At 32.5% G+C, this 13,261-nt stretch overlaps 3 protein-coding genes across 3 annotated transcripts; 1 reads left to right on the top strand and 2 right to left on the bottom strand.

Annotated features, from left to right (window-relative positions):
* Positions 1–1,640: 1,640 nt before the first annotated feature.
* LOC108195349 (cytochrome P450 704C1) lies at positions 1,641–3,789 on the bottom strand. The gene is made up of 5 exons (XM_017362312.2): positions 3,225–3,789; positions 2,840–3,121; positions 2,391–2,726; positions 2,093–2,293; positions 1,641–1,937 (listed from the first exon to the last, which is right to left on the bottom strand). Exons 1-5 carry the CDS (start codon positions 3,744–3,746, stop codon positions 1,746–1,748), a joined length of 1,533 nt encoding a protein of 510 aa, XP_017217801.1. The 5' UTR covers positions 3,747–3,789; the 3' UTR covers positions 1,641–1,745.
* Positions 3,790–8,264: 4,475 nt separating this feature from the next.
* Positions 8,265–10,068, top strand: LOC135147963 (uncharacterized). The gene is made up of 4 exons (XM_064082045.1): positions 8,265–8,667; positions 8,765–8,809; positions 9,768–9,884; positions 9,983–10,068. Exons 1-4 carry the CDS (start codon positions 8,520–8,522, stop codon positions 10,066–10,068), a joined length of 396 nt encoding a protein of 131 aa, XP_063938115.1. The 5' UTR covers positions 8,265–8,519.
* Positions 10,069–12,509: 2,441 nt separating this feature from the next.
* Positions 12,510–13,261, bottom strand: LOC108195674 (kiwellin-1). The gene has a single exon (XM_017362651.2). It carries the CDS (start codon positions 13,201–13,203, stop codon positions 12,652–12,654), a length of 552 nt encoding a protein of 183 aa, XP_017218140.1. The 5' UTR covers positions 13,204–13,261; the 3' UTR covers positions 12,510–12,651.

Below are 13,261 nucleotides of genomic sequence, written 5' to 3'. Positions count from 1 at the left end.
TCATTAACAAATTCAACACAATATCTACTGGCAACAGCACTGCAACAAGGTTTTCAAACATGTTCAACACAAATCATTCACAAATTCAACACAATATTTACTGGCAACAGCACTGCAACAAGGTTTTCAAACATGTTCAACACAAATCATTCACAAATTCAACACAATATCTACTGGCAACAGCACTGCCATAAGGTTTTCAAACATGTTCAACACAAATCATTCACAAATTCAACACAATATCTACTGGCAACAGCACTGCAACAAGGTTTTCAAACATGTTCAACACAAATTATTGACAAATTCAACACAATATCCACTGAGAACAGCATTGCAACAAATTTTTCAAACATGTTCAACACAAATCATTCACAAATTCAACACAATATCTACTGGCAACAGCATTCCAACAAGATTTTCAAACATGTTCAACATACTTTAAGTACAAATTCAACAAATAAAAATCGAAATATTCAATACTTCAAAACATTTTTTACTATTCAACACAGTTCAAAACGTATATTATCACATTCAACATTATATCAAACATTCAACACTTTTTAAACCGAATAACCTAAAATCAAAAAAATTAACCTAAAATCTCTAACTGGAAAAAAATGCACAAATATCTCAAACATTTAACCTAAATTTACTGAAACTATAAAATCAAAGCTTTTACGAAATAATGTAGAGATATTACCAGCGACGCTCTGTAATTCATCACTTTTCCTCTTTGGAGCCATTGTTAGTGATCAAGATCTTGAGAGTTGAACGACGACTTCGCTTGAGAATGTAGACTTGCAGTTGATTAAGATTTGCTGAAGATTTGCTGAAGATGATGATCGAAAATCGCTGTGTGTAGCAGTGGGTTTGTGTGTAATGCCGTTTGAGTGTTATGGCGGTTTCGTGCAGTTAAATATTTAGGAGATCGTGCGTTTTAATTAATGTGTCAGAAAACGAGCGGCTTGCAGTTATTTACAAAACTGTCACCGCGCCTTTTCAAAATCTTTTAATCTCAGCCGCTTGTTTTGTTTAGATCTGATGGTGTAAAAAAGTTTGTAAGTTTTTAACTAAAAAAGTTTGTACCGGAACCCTCCCCTATATATATATATATATATATATATATATATATATATTTACACGAACATATACTTATTTTTTTTAAAAAATATATATATATATATATATATATATATATATATATATATATCGTGTACATTCGTGTATATAAAATAAAAACCCGAACCCGTCACTAAATTCAACATGTATTTTTGTGTTCGTGTACCGAATATTGAAAACCAAACCCGAACTTTTCGTGTCGTGTTCATGTCGTGTTTTCGTGTCGTGTACCAAATTGTCAGGTCTAGTTCTACACATGCTCGACACATGTCGAATTTTGCCTCTCCATAAGGTGCAGATAATGACCTTATGAAGATCTGAAATAACTTGCTGCGCTCTAGTTAAGAGCGATGGGAATGTCATGATGGAGAGAACGAAATTATTAAACGTTTAACTAAATTATAGTTCAAATTTCATTCTATTCTTTCTATTTTCATTTACCTTGACCATAAACAACATTAGTCACTTAAGTTCTATGCATGTGTTTTATTGTTCAGGCCTGTAACAGTCTAGAATTCAAATGTGTTAATTTTCCGTTTAATTTCACTGCTTTTTGAGACATACTATTTTCTCATTCATAATTCCTTACATTCAAACAAAGAAGTTCATAAATATCATAAAAACATTTAAATAGCTCTCGTCTGTGCACGAAGATGAAGTCCTGCTTCGATTTGAAGAGTCATCATAGTCCTGTAAGTCACATTTTTGTTCCTCTCATCATCAGCCAGCTTGAATCGAAAATGATGCAGCAGTGCTATGGATACTATCTTCATCTGGCGGTAAGCAAAGTCTTTGCCTAGGCAAATTCTTGGACCAGCCTACACAACAAAAATTCAACCAAATTTTGTTAATAATATGCACAAACATATATATGCATTACCAAAGCTATATTGATAGATATATTCCATAAGTGTGTGTAGTGTGTTAATTGTTGTGTGCGGTGTGCATATATGAAATGTATATCTTTCCATACATGAAATGAAATGAATTTGAATGGTGATTCAGGTTTGAAAGTGCCATCAACAAGCCATCTCTCAGGCCGAAATTCCTCTGCATCTTCGCCCCAAATGTCATGACTTCTTCCCATTGCATATGCCAAGTAGTATACACTGTCTCCCTTCTTTAATTTGTGACCATCTGGAAGAGTATCGTCTTTGTCTGCACATCTCCCATCCTTCATAAGCAATGTTGTAATCATCAGCATACGAGTGGAATCCAAATTTTTAGACCGATCAGTCTTAACAAAATAAATGCATAGATAAATATAATACCAATGGGACAGCAGGGTATAGCCTCAATGTCTCTGTCAGTGCTGCATGAAGGTAATGCATTTTCTCAAGTATTTCATCAGTTACATTTGCCAGGAAATCATCAACACTGGCTCTATCCCCCTGATCACCAATAACTGTTCTGATTTCTTGGACGAGTTTCTCTTGAATTAGAGGATTCTGACAAAGCACATAGAGAAACCATGAAAGCGTGTTTCCAGTAGTATCCTTGCCAGCAATCATAAAGTTGAGAATGATATCTCTGAGGTATTGATCATTCATTTCCGGATCCTTCTTGCTCTCCACCAAAAACCTCGAAAGTATGTCCTCCTTGTCACTCTGGTTAAAATTGAGAGACAAATGAGCGAGTGCAAAAGCATATCCGGTACAGCTTTTTTTACTTGATCATTAAATATTCCAGTAATAAAAGTATATTTCATGAATTAACTTACAAAATTAACTCTCTTTTCCGTCTGTTCTCTCTTTTTGGTAATGAGCTTTTGCACAAAATCTTGGATGATCTTGATGTTCTTCTTAAGCGAAGCTTCTGAACCAATATTAAGAAACCTCTTCAGCTTCCAAACAGGATCTATGTGGCGGTGAAATGTTAGTGCATTCGAGTCATCAAACGCCTTGATAAAAGATATAGCTTTTGTCGATCCCTCCAAACTCCCTAAATCCACCCCAAACCCAACTTTGAATATGGAATCTAAAGTAAATTTCATCAACAAATCCTGCCAAAATCCACTGAATTAATATCAATCGGAACGAACATAAAATCACAGAGTATTGAAATGGCATGCAATTTTGTTTATCTATCAAATTTAAGCTACTTACATGTACATCAAAGTTTTCACTTGCAGTAGCAAACTCAGAAACGGTGCTAACCAAATTAGCTGCCTTTTTTCTGAATATCTTACAGCTGAAGTCTCTCAATACCCTCGTCGAGAACTCATGACTCGCAAGTTTTCTCTGTTGGCGCCACTTAGCGCCATTGACAGAAAAGATCCCCTGCCCAAACAGCTCTGTCTCAATTTCATGATTGTACTGACCTTTCGGGTACTTCTCAAAATTGGTTTTCAGTATGTGCTCGATAAGCCGAACATCAGTGGTGTAAATTTCCGAGTGATTCGCAACAAGAAGGCGAAAAGTACCATGTCTCTTAGCAACTTCTCCCAGGTAGTCATGCAGCCTGTTCCAGTGGAAGGCCAACCCGTATATCGTCCCAGCTACCGGATAATAATTTTTACTTCCGATTGATTTTCCTGAAAATATTCGAACCACAAGGATCGAGCAGGCCGCGAGGACTAGTAGCAGAAGAGTTGGAACAGAGGCTATGATCATTGAGAGAAAATCCATTTGTTTTTCTGAGTTCTTGATGATATCAGTGTAGTTTAGCTAGCAACATGTATATATAGCATATAATATGAATGATACACATTTTTTTGTACAAGTTACAATCTTTGACTAATACTATATCCATTTGCAACATTGTTATTAGTCGTTTTCTCTGTTCTAAAAGTTGGCATTAATCATGATTGATCACCGATTAATCTCTGTTCCGTACTGAACTGATTAAATATCTGATTATTCAACTAATCACCTGATTAATCTCTGATCAATCCAATTAATCTCTGATTAATACTTGTTCCGTAACTTTACCGATTAAGTCCGATTTTCTCTTTTTACAACAGTGGTTGTTTTACATATATAAATCATTTCAAGGCATCAGCATTTAATTTTATAAGTTCATGACGTCTGGATGACTGGTTCTCCCAGTTGACAATTGAAAACAATCCCTGGCAATAGTTAGAGGTCGAGCATTGCAACTCACAGGCCGCATTAAACCGGCTGCTTACGCATATTTAAATTTCTGTAATAGACCATTAATTGACGTGTCATATAAATTATTCGGAGGCCAGCTTTTTTTAGTTATGATTATACGTTACTGAGCCTTTTTATATGAATTTTCGCACGCAATTTAATCATAGATCTCAGGGCCAGCCCCATAATCAGGAGTTTGCATATGCTATGACAACAGGACTTGGTTTTTATAAATCAAATTGAATGTTTGCAAGTGGCACCTAGTGAGAGTGAGCCATGGTTGGTTTTGTGTACATCGAACATTTTGTCGATATTTCCAAGTTGGTGTCCTTGTTTTTTTTGTTTTCAATCATGCTTTGTTTATGAACTGCAAGCCATTTGCCATTTCTCTGAGGTGCCGGCATTATAGGTAGTATTTTGAGCTATATCAAAGTTGACATTGTGTTGATATACAACCGACCACCATAGGATGGTTGACATATTTAATGCCATAGCTTGAATTGTCATCGTGGGTGTATACACTTAATTATTGATGCAAGTGTGCATGCATGTACGCGCGGGGGAGTAATGAGAAACGATTTAGATTGGTTACCCAAATTTCTTCCCATATTATTGATGATAAATTAGTTTGATGAGTTATTATATGTGAAGAATCTATCATATATAATAGAGTTATGATAAATGTAATACATGATATTTGAAAAATATTTTAATTATAAATTTTAGTATTTAGTATTTTTTACGCGAGAGAGAGAGGGTAATGATTAGAGAATAGAGTTATATGCAAAAATAATTCTTAAATTCAGATCACAAGTTATATGACACTGATGATGCGGCTTACAAGTCAATTTTTATTTATTTTTGACTAAATGTGTAACAATGAATGCTAATGCAAAATGACTTTGATCTTTATGGTTTACTCATGTTTTAAAATTTTATCTCTCAACTTCTTATCTATTATCTTGTTTTCATCAATACCCTTTATTAATAAACGAAACCACGTTTCGGTGGAACATCGGTACCAAAATACCAAAATTCAGTCACTTTCATATTGATTAAGATTTTATAATCATTATTATATTATATCAAAAGACTTTTATATTGAATAAAATTTTATTATTAAAGATCTCAATATTCAGTACGACAGTGAATGACTTCTGTATTGATTAGAATTTTATTATTAAAAACTTCAATATTAATTTGAACAATGTTATATAAATTTTTTATTTAATAACAATAACCATTATAGAATTATGAAAAGATTTGCATATTATTAGGATTTTATACTTATTATTATACATTTTTAGAATTTTATAATTATTATTATACAATTATGAAAAGAATTTTATATTGATTCGGATTTTATTCTTAAAAATTTCAATATTGGTTAAGATTATTATCCTACTGTAAAAAGACATCCATGGTGTTTAGGATTTTGTAATATAACATTTATCCTATCCGCACAGTTTATCATGCTTCAGAATCCAAATAAATAAAGGAGTTCATATTGATATTAATATAATATCCTATCAATAGAATAATAATGTCAACGAAATTATTCGTTTTAATTTTAAAACTCATACAATTTAATTTACGAAATAAATTTATAAAACTTCTATCATATTTCAGAATTAAAATAAACAAGATTCAATATTGATACCAAAGTACCAAAAAACTTGATCATATATTTTTTAATAATAATAATTATTATCATTCAGCGTTTTTCATAAAATTACGATAAAGACGAATAAGGCGGTGGTAACACTGACTTGACAAATGGAAACTAAAAAAATAAAATCATTGTCCATATTGCAACATATAATAAAAGAACCGAAACTCTAGACATACGTCAAATATTCGTTTTAATTTTTAAAACTCATACAATTTAATTGACGAAACAAATCTATAAAATTTCTATCATATTTTAGAATTAAAATAAACAAGATTTAATATTGATACCAAAGTACCAAAAAACTTGGTCATATTTTTTCTAATAATAATAATTATTATCATTCAGTGTTTTTCAAAAGATTGCGATAAAGATGAATAAGGCGGTGGTAACACTGATTTGACAAATAGAAACTCAAAGAAAATGAAGTCATTATCCATATTGCAACATATAATAAAAGAACCAAAACTCTAGACATACGTGTAATATTTGATATCAAATTACTTTTGGAAAATTAATTAATTTTGTCAAACTACAATATCAGTTTGCCAAACAACTACAACAACAATTAGATCTACAAAAACTCCAACTAGAATTAAAACTGAAACGAGTAGTTTATTTTTAAATAATTTTGGACGCCAATACTCTTATTTTGTGAACTCCATCAAACATGGACCCATATTGTTATTAAATAAATTTAAAGTTGGATCAAATTTTAATATATAGAAAGTCTTATATTAAATAACAATAATTTAAATATCATTTAAAAACAATAATTTAAATAGGTATAATAAAAATATGATAATGTAACTAAAAAGATATTATTCTTCCAATAAATAATAAATTTTAAAATTTTATTTAAACCCGTGCCAAGCACCGGTCATCTAACTAGTATATACTCCCTCCGTCTCTAAATACTTTTCCTGTTTGTACTTTTCACGTTTGCCAACACACATTTTTAATCGTTAATATCTTTCATTTCGTAGTAGCATTAAAAATAAAAACTTCACTGTATTAAAGTACTCGTGAATACGAATCTAACAAGATCACTCATGACTATATTTAGTTTTATAAATTAGATGTAAATTAGTAATTTGTCTCATGTTATGAACAGTACCGACATCCCAAATAGGAAAAGAATAAAGAGACGGAGGGAGTATAAAACAAATATAAACACACACATGTATGCGTGTGCGCGAACTTCGGTACATGTTCAATAAAAAATCTTATATAATATATAGTAATGAGATATCTATATATATTTTGTACCATGTCCGGTATATAATATGTTATAAAATTTTTTATATAGAGTTTTAATTGAATAAATGTTTGTCGTGTAATATGTTTCGCAAAGAAAATATTGTAAAACAAAAGCAAATATATAAGCACGAGAGATGTTGCAGGGCATGCAAATTTTTGATTTGTACTATGCTTGTTTGGATGACACTATTTCTGGTTTTTTTCTAAAAAGAAGCCGGCTTCTACTTTTTTTACTCGTTTGTGTAAAAATCAGAAATACTGGTAAGAAATTGAGCATGCTAGCTTTTATTTTGGACTTCTACTTTTTTTCGAAATAATTTAATCACTTATAAATCTTAAGTCATTTTTCATTTCTATTCTAATTCAAATAAACATTTTTTTAATATTATCCAAACGTTAACCGCCCCTATATATAAAGTACTCTTTAACACAACTCTATGTAAATAATCAAATAAGATAGATCAAAATTTATAAAAATAGGTAGTCCCTTGACTGTTAAAGGTAAAAGACGTCCATCGATAAAGATAGACCACAAAAAATCAAGTGCAACAGGATCGATTGACTAAATGCATAGAATATCTACGGTTAAATTCTGCACTTTTAAACTAGTATGATGTTAGTCTTTTTAAATATTATTTTTCATAAAAAGATTAATTTATACATTGTTTATGTGCAAGATATAGTGATTAATAAAACAGAATATTTGGATATCATGGAGATGCACAAAACACTCCTTCACAACACAATAAGAGTATCCTTCGTTGAAAAATATTCCTACCGATATATGAACGAACTCTGAAGCTTTCAGTCGTAATTGAGTTTGAATATTGTACATGTCACTGGATTAATAATTTGTACATATGATAAGTTGTAAATATGAAAAAATTAATCCAAAATAAAATTAAAATTAATTCTCATCTATAAATTATTACTCACTTAACTAACAATTATTTTTTTTTAAAGTCAAACAGTCGGAAGAACGCTCATAGTCGACTGTTCATGCAACTATTAGGTTATGGATACATGAGGGCAAGGTCAATGATACTAAAAATGTGGAACTATTATTATAATTTAATATTAATCTATATCTTCTTAATGTGTGCAATGCCCGTTTTGCCTTTATATCCACGGGTTACCCATGTTTTACCCAATTTTTATATACTAAAATACCTATGTTACTTATATCCTGCGCGACCCGTTTACAACCTGCGCGACCCGTTTACAACCTCTTAACCGGCTAGATAACCAACTGATACAGTACCTTGCCAGCTTGCCTTCTTCACGACTATTAATTCCCGATTGATTGTGTTGATTGCTAAATACAGATTTCTTCTCTTCCATTATGGAAACTGCACGTAATCAGGGATGCATTTTATACTATGCTTTTGATTTTTCAAAATTCAAACATAATTTCTTTGCTTGCTGTCAAAGAGTTCTTGTGTGGGTTTGTAGAGTGGTTTTTGACAGTATTCTTGCTGGCTATGGATTCACGTTCGCAGCAGCCGATGATTAATTTGTCGGGCTCAGGTTCGTACAAAAGAGGCATGATTTTGCAATAGGATTGGTTTAATTGTGCTTTGCACCTCCGTATGTGCGAGACTTATGTGTTGTCTTTCATGTGTAGGTCGGAAGAGGAACAAAGAAAATCAATCAGATGCTTCACTTGCTGGTATTCGCGAAACAATTGCCTCACATTCATCATTTGAGCCGTGTTTCTTCTTCCATTAATTAAATTATTTTTTTCACTCCACTATATAATCAAGTACAACAAATTATATGTACTCGTTTGTAATAATTGAACTTCTTATTGATTTGTTTTGTTTATATATACAGCTAGTTGACAGACTGTAATGGCCACTACAAGCTTTTTAGTGCCAAGGACGAGAGCGAAGACTTCGAGGCAGCTAGCTTATTACTGCACTGATTTCATAATTTTTAGTGTTGACATGTAATTTCACTAGAAGATTTATGGGTTGTAATACATTTTAATCTTAATATACATTGATTAATTCCTACGTTTAAGTTTTTGTAATTTAAGTTTAATTAGTGCTATTGACTTTGTGTATTTGTTGTTGGATTTTATTTCATGAATGAATGATACGCGCGCAGGGTTAATATATGTATTATATAATATAAATATGGCACAGCAGGTGGGAAAAAAATTAAAAAAAAAAATACTTTAAGCCACGGCATTTTGACAACCGACGCTATAAGCTTACTCTTTAGCGTCGGTCGTTTGACTAGCGACGCTTATGACTTACCAAAAAATCATGACTTTAAGCAACGGCATATTGACTAACCGACGCTAAAAGAAGGACTTCTAGCGTCGGCTCTTTGACCAGCGACGCATAAACTTGAATTTTAAGCAACGGCATTCTGAAGACCCGACGCATAAAACACACTTTAAGCGTCGGTTAAAGGGTCTATTGCGTCGGTTTTTAACCGTGGCTTGAACACTTTAGGCGTCGGTCTTTTTAACCGACTCAGTAGAAACCACCCTATAGCGTCGGGTTCATATACTACGCTGAAACACCGACGCTAAAGGCCTAATTTGACCGTAGCTAAAAGCCTTTTCTGTACTAGTGACGTGTTTGTGTTTTCAATTCATAACCAGCACATTTTGGCAGGTATTCGTCAACGAGGTTCTGGAAATGCTCTGGATTTGTTCCTACAAAGACGCGCTGAAAGCATTAAGAGATCCAGGACCATCGGCACTTCGTCAGAGTTCGACAAAAACAGCAGAGGTAAGAATAGTCTCCGCGCATTGTCATTGTGTGCAATTGTTGATTTGTGATCGATGTCTTACACCGTCATGGTCATTCTGCGCTTTTTATTATTGTAGCCACGAGTCAGGTCCCTCTATCAACTATTGATCAGAGTGCATCATATCAATGTGAGTTCAAACATAATTTTAGACTATGCTTTTAATTTTAGACTATGCTTTTAATTTTTCAAAATTCAAACATAATTTCTTTGCTTCCTGTCAAAGAGTTCTTGTGTGGGTACAGTATTCTTGCTGGCCATGGATTCACAGATTATTGCCGGTGGTCAGTCTCACAACATCGAGTTCTAAAATCATTAGTCCATTCCCTTGATTATTGCTTTTATATGTTATATATATTGACATCACAAATGCACTAATTTGATATTATTATCTTTCTTTTCCAGCTCAGAAGCATGTATACAATTTTAGATTTAAACCGTCAAGGTCGCTGTAATTCTGTGGATGCTTATCTGCAATAGAGGGTGATAAACATGCAAATTTGTGGTAATGGTCACGATACTCAGTAGTATTGATAATTATGATATGTAATATTAATAACATACTATTTTTAAATTATAGCCAACCAATATAGCCAATACCATTGAAGCACAATGTCTTACAGGTTCGGCAAATTTTACGTAATATCTTACAGATCCAATTTAACCAACGATTATAACCAACGCCATTGGAGATGCTCTTATACTGATAAGATTTTATGTCATTCATATATGCATACTTCAAATTTAGCAATGCAAAAGCCTGTCATAAGTTGGAGTTAACCAAGTGCCATTTGATATTCAGGAAGCTCTATATGATAACCTGCTAGAAATTTTAGTAAGCTGCATTACATAGTCGGCAAGAAATTGTATATTGCACCAACTTGATTAAGAGTTTGTATTTTTTAGTTAATGTCAGTAGTAGGGATGAGCAAAACCGAACCACAAACCGAATAAATATGGTTACGGTTTGGTTTCCGGTCGAAACCGAACCAAACCGAACCACGCTCATCCCTAGTCAGTAGTGTCCATGATTCGTTGGGCTATTCTTAATTATGTTGTTAAAATGATATACTTTTAATAAATTTGTTAAAAGTATAGTTGAAATCACAATAAAACATGACCTATCAATTATTTGTCCAAATGATGTCTGTGACAATTAGGATAATATCAACTTAATAAATTCTAAAAGTGTTATTTTTGTTATACAACGAATTTTTTTCAAAATTATACTCTCATATGCAAATCATAATATCAATATAATTATTTGACTATATTTTATTAAATTCCATTTTTTCATTTTATAATGTTTAATACTCAAAACTCCATAAGATAATTTTATTTATCGATAACAGACAGGGTTTAAGCACACATAGCGGGCTCATCAAGCAACAAACTCTCAGTTACATTACTGGGAATGTTGTCACCCGCCACATCAATAAATCTTCTTGGAAGTGTTTGCATTCAATATGAAATCAGTCACTATCTGCAGATTACAAAATAGTTACATCCTTATTTCATATTGATACATGTAATGAGATTTTTTTATCAGTTAACAGTAATCTGATTGTATGACTCAATGAATAATTCGAACATATCATTTAATACATTGAGCACTTCTTTTGGATGTTGGTTTGAGTTCTAGGTGATTAATACTGTTCTCCCATTCTATTGTTTTATTTTATTTTGAAGTAGCTTTATCAAAACATGGATTCATATAAGAGAATGTATTAAATTTAAATTTAAATGATATTAATAACTAAATCAGCACACATGCTAAGCTCTATTTTTCCGATTATGAAAGCATTACAATGTAATAACATTTATGTGATAATCTAATATTGCACACAACATTCTTAATAAAGGCTCTGCAAAAAGAATCAATCAAACCAAGCCACTTAAAAATGGAGCAAATTCCATAATTTTCACATTTTTTAATGTAGATTTTTCAGAACTTCACATGACAATCTTATTTATTAAAATATACAGGGTCTCCGCGCGCTTCCGCGGGCATAATTCCCTAGTATTAATAATACGGCATAATTCCCTAGTATTAATAATACTTAAAAAGCATCATATCAGTAACTGATTTTGTATAGTCAACTAATTTTTTTCAGTTAATTAACTTTTTTTATTAATTATGCGTATCAATTTGTTCACCTTTTTAACCTTATCTATATATTTCCCTCTTCTTATGATCTTTTAGCGATTAATAGAGAACATCCTGTATTTTGCGTTAATATAGCATAAAATGTTTACTTTCATTTATACCAAACTGGTATCCTCTGATCAAGTGAACAGAAATTTACTCTTGGGACTGTATTCTAGTCAAGTTAAAACAAGACTGGAATTAACAATTCCTGACTTGCTATGAGTTGAGCTCAATTAATCACCGATATGTGTACAACTTGAGAGTTGAGATGCTTGTGTGTTTTTTTGACTGATATGATTTATAATCTTATGATTGGGTGGCGAGCCAGAGTCAAACTAATTAATAATTTTCAGACAACAGAAAATAAACTCTTAATCATTAGATTTATAGTCTTATGATTGAGTGGAGAATCAAACTAATTAATGATTTTCAGACAACAGAAAATAAACTCTTAGAATATTCAGATACTTGTATGTTTATTGACGGGAAAGCAATTAAACTCGATCTTTATTAGTTGTCACGCGTGCTCAAGTAATTACATGCGATCACTTTGAGCTTATTTAGTCAGAAGATAAAACATAAAACATAACCATAATTCCTTAAGCATCAGTCCAGGTGATATCAACCTCTCCAATATTCTCATCCAGACCCAAAGCCTTCCAAACCGCTTTCGATCCATCCACTATATTATTATCACAAGGAGGCTGATAGTCATGTTCATCATCACATCCCATAGTCGAATCACATTCATCAACAACTTTAGCATTTACACTTCGGCCATTAGCACTTATAGTGATTTTTTTCAGGCATCTTGATCCTCCATTATACCAACCCGTCGACAATGCCACGACAGGAGTATTGTCATCATGATACTTACTGTCACATTCGGATGGACCACCGCCGTCTTTGCCTTTCTCAAAACTGTTTAGAGTTAGAGTTGCCTTGGTTTTTTGAGTGACAGGAGGAGAACATTTGTAAGTGGTGTAGGTTTTCCCCTTTTTACAGCACTCGGAGCCGTCCCCTGTGTTGCATTGGCCGGGTGGGGGGTTTTTTCCTTTGAGTTTTCCGCTTGGACTGCAGCCTTGGGCAGGGGTGCTGATCAGAATCAGCAGAAGTGAAGCAAGAAGAGATGCTAAAATAAAGCTCTTCATTTCTTTGTGTCTTTTGTATTAATTTGTTTCAGCTGTGGAAAAATTACTTAAGATTGGG

The sequence above is a fragment of the Daucus carota genome, chromosome 7, assembly GCF_001625215.2.
Source record: "Daucus carota subsp. sativus chromosome 7, DH1 v3.0, whole genome shotgun sequence".
NCBI classification, from domain to species: domain Eukaryota; kingdom Viridiplantae; phylum Streptophyta; class Magnoliopsida; order Apiales; family Apiaceae; genus Daucus; species Daucus carota.
This window is presented reverse-complemented; position numbering and strand designations above follow the sequence as displayed.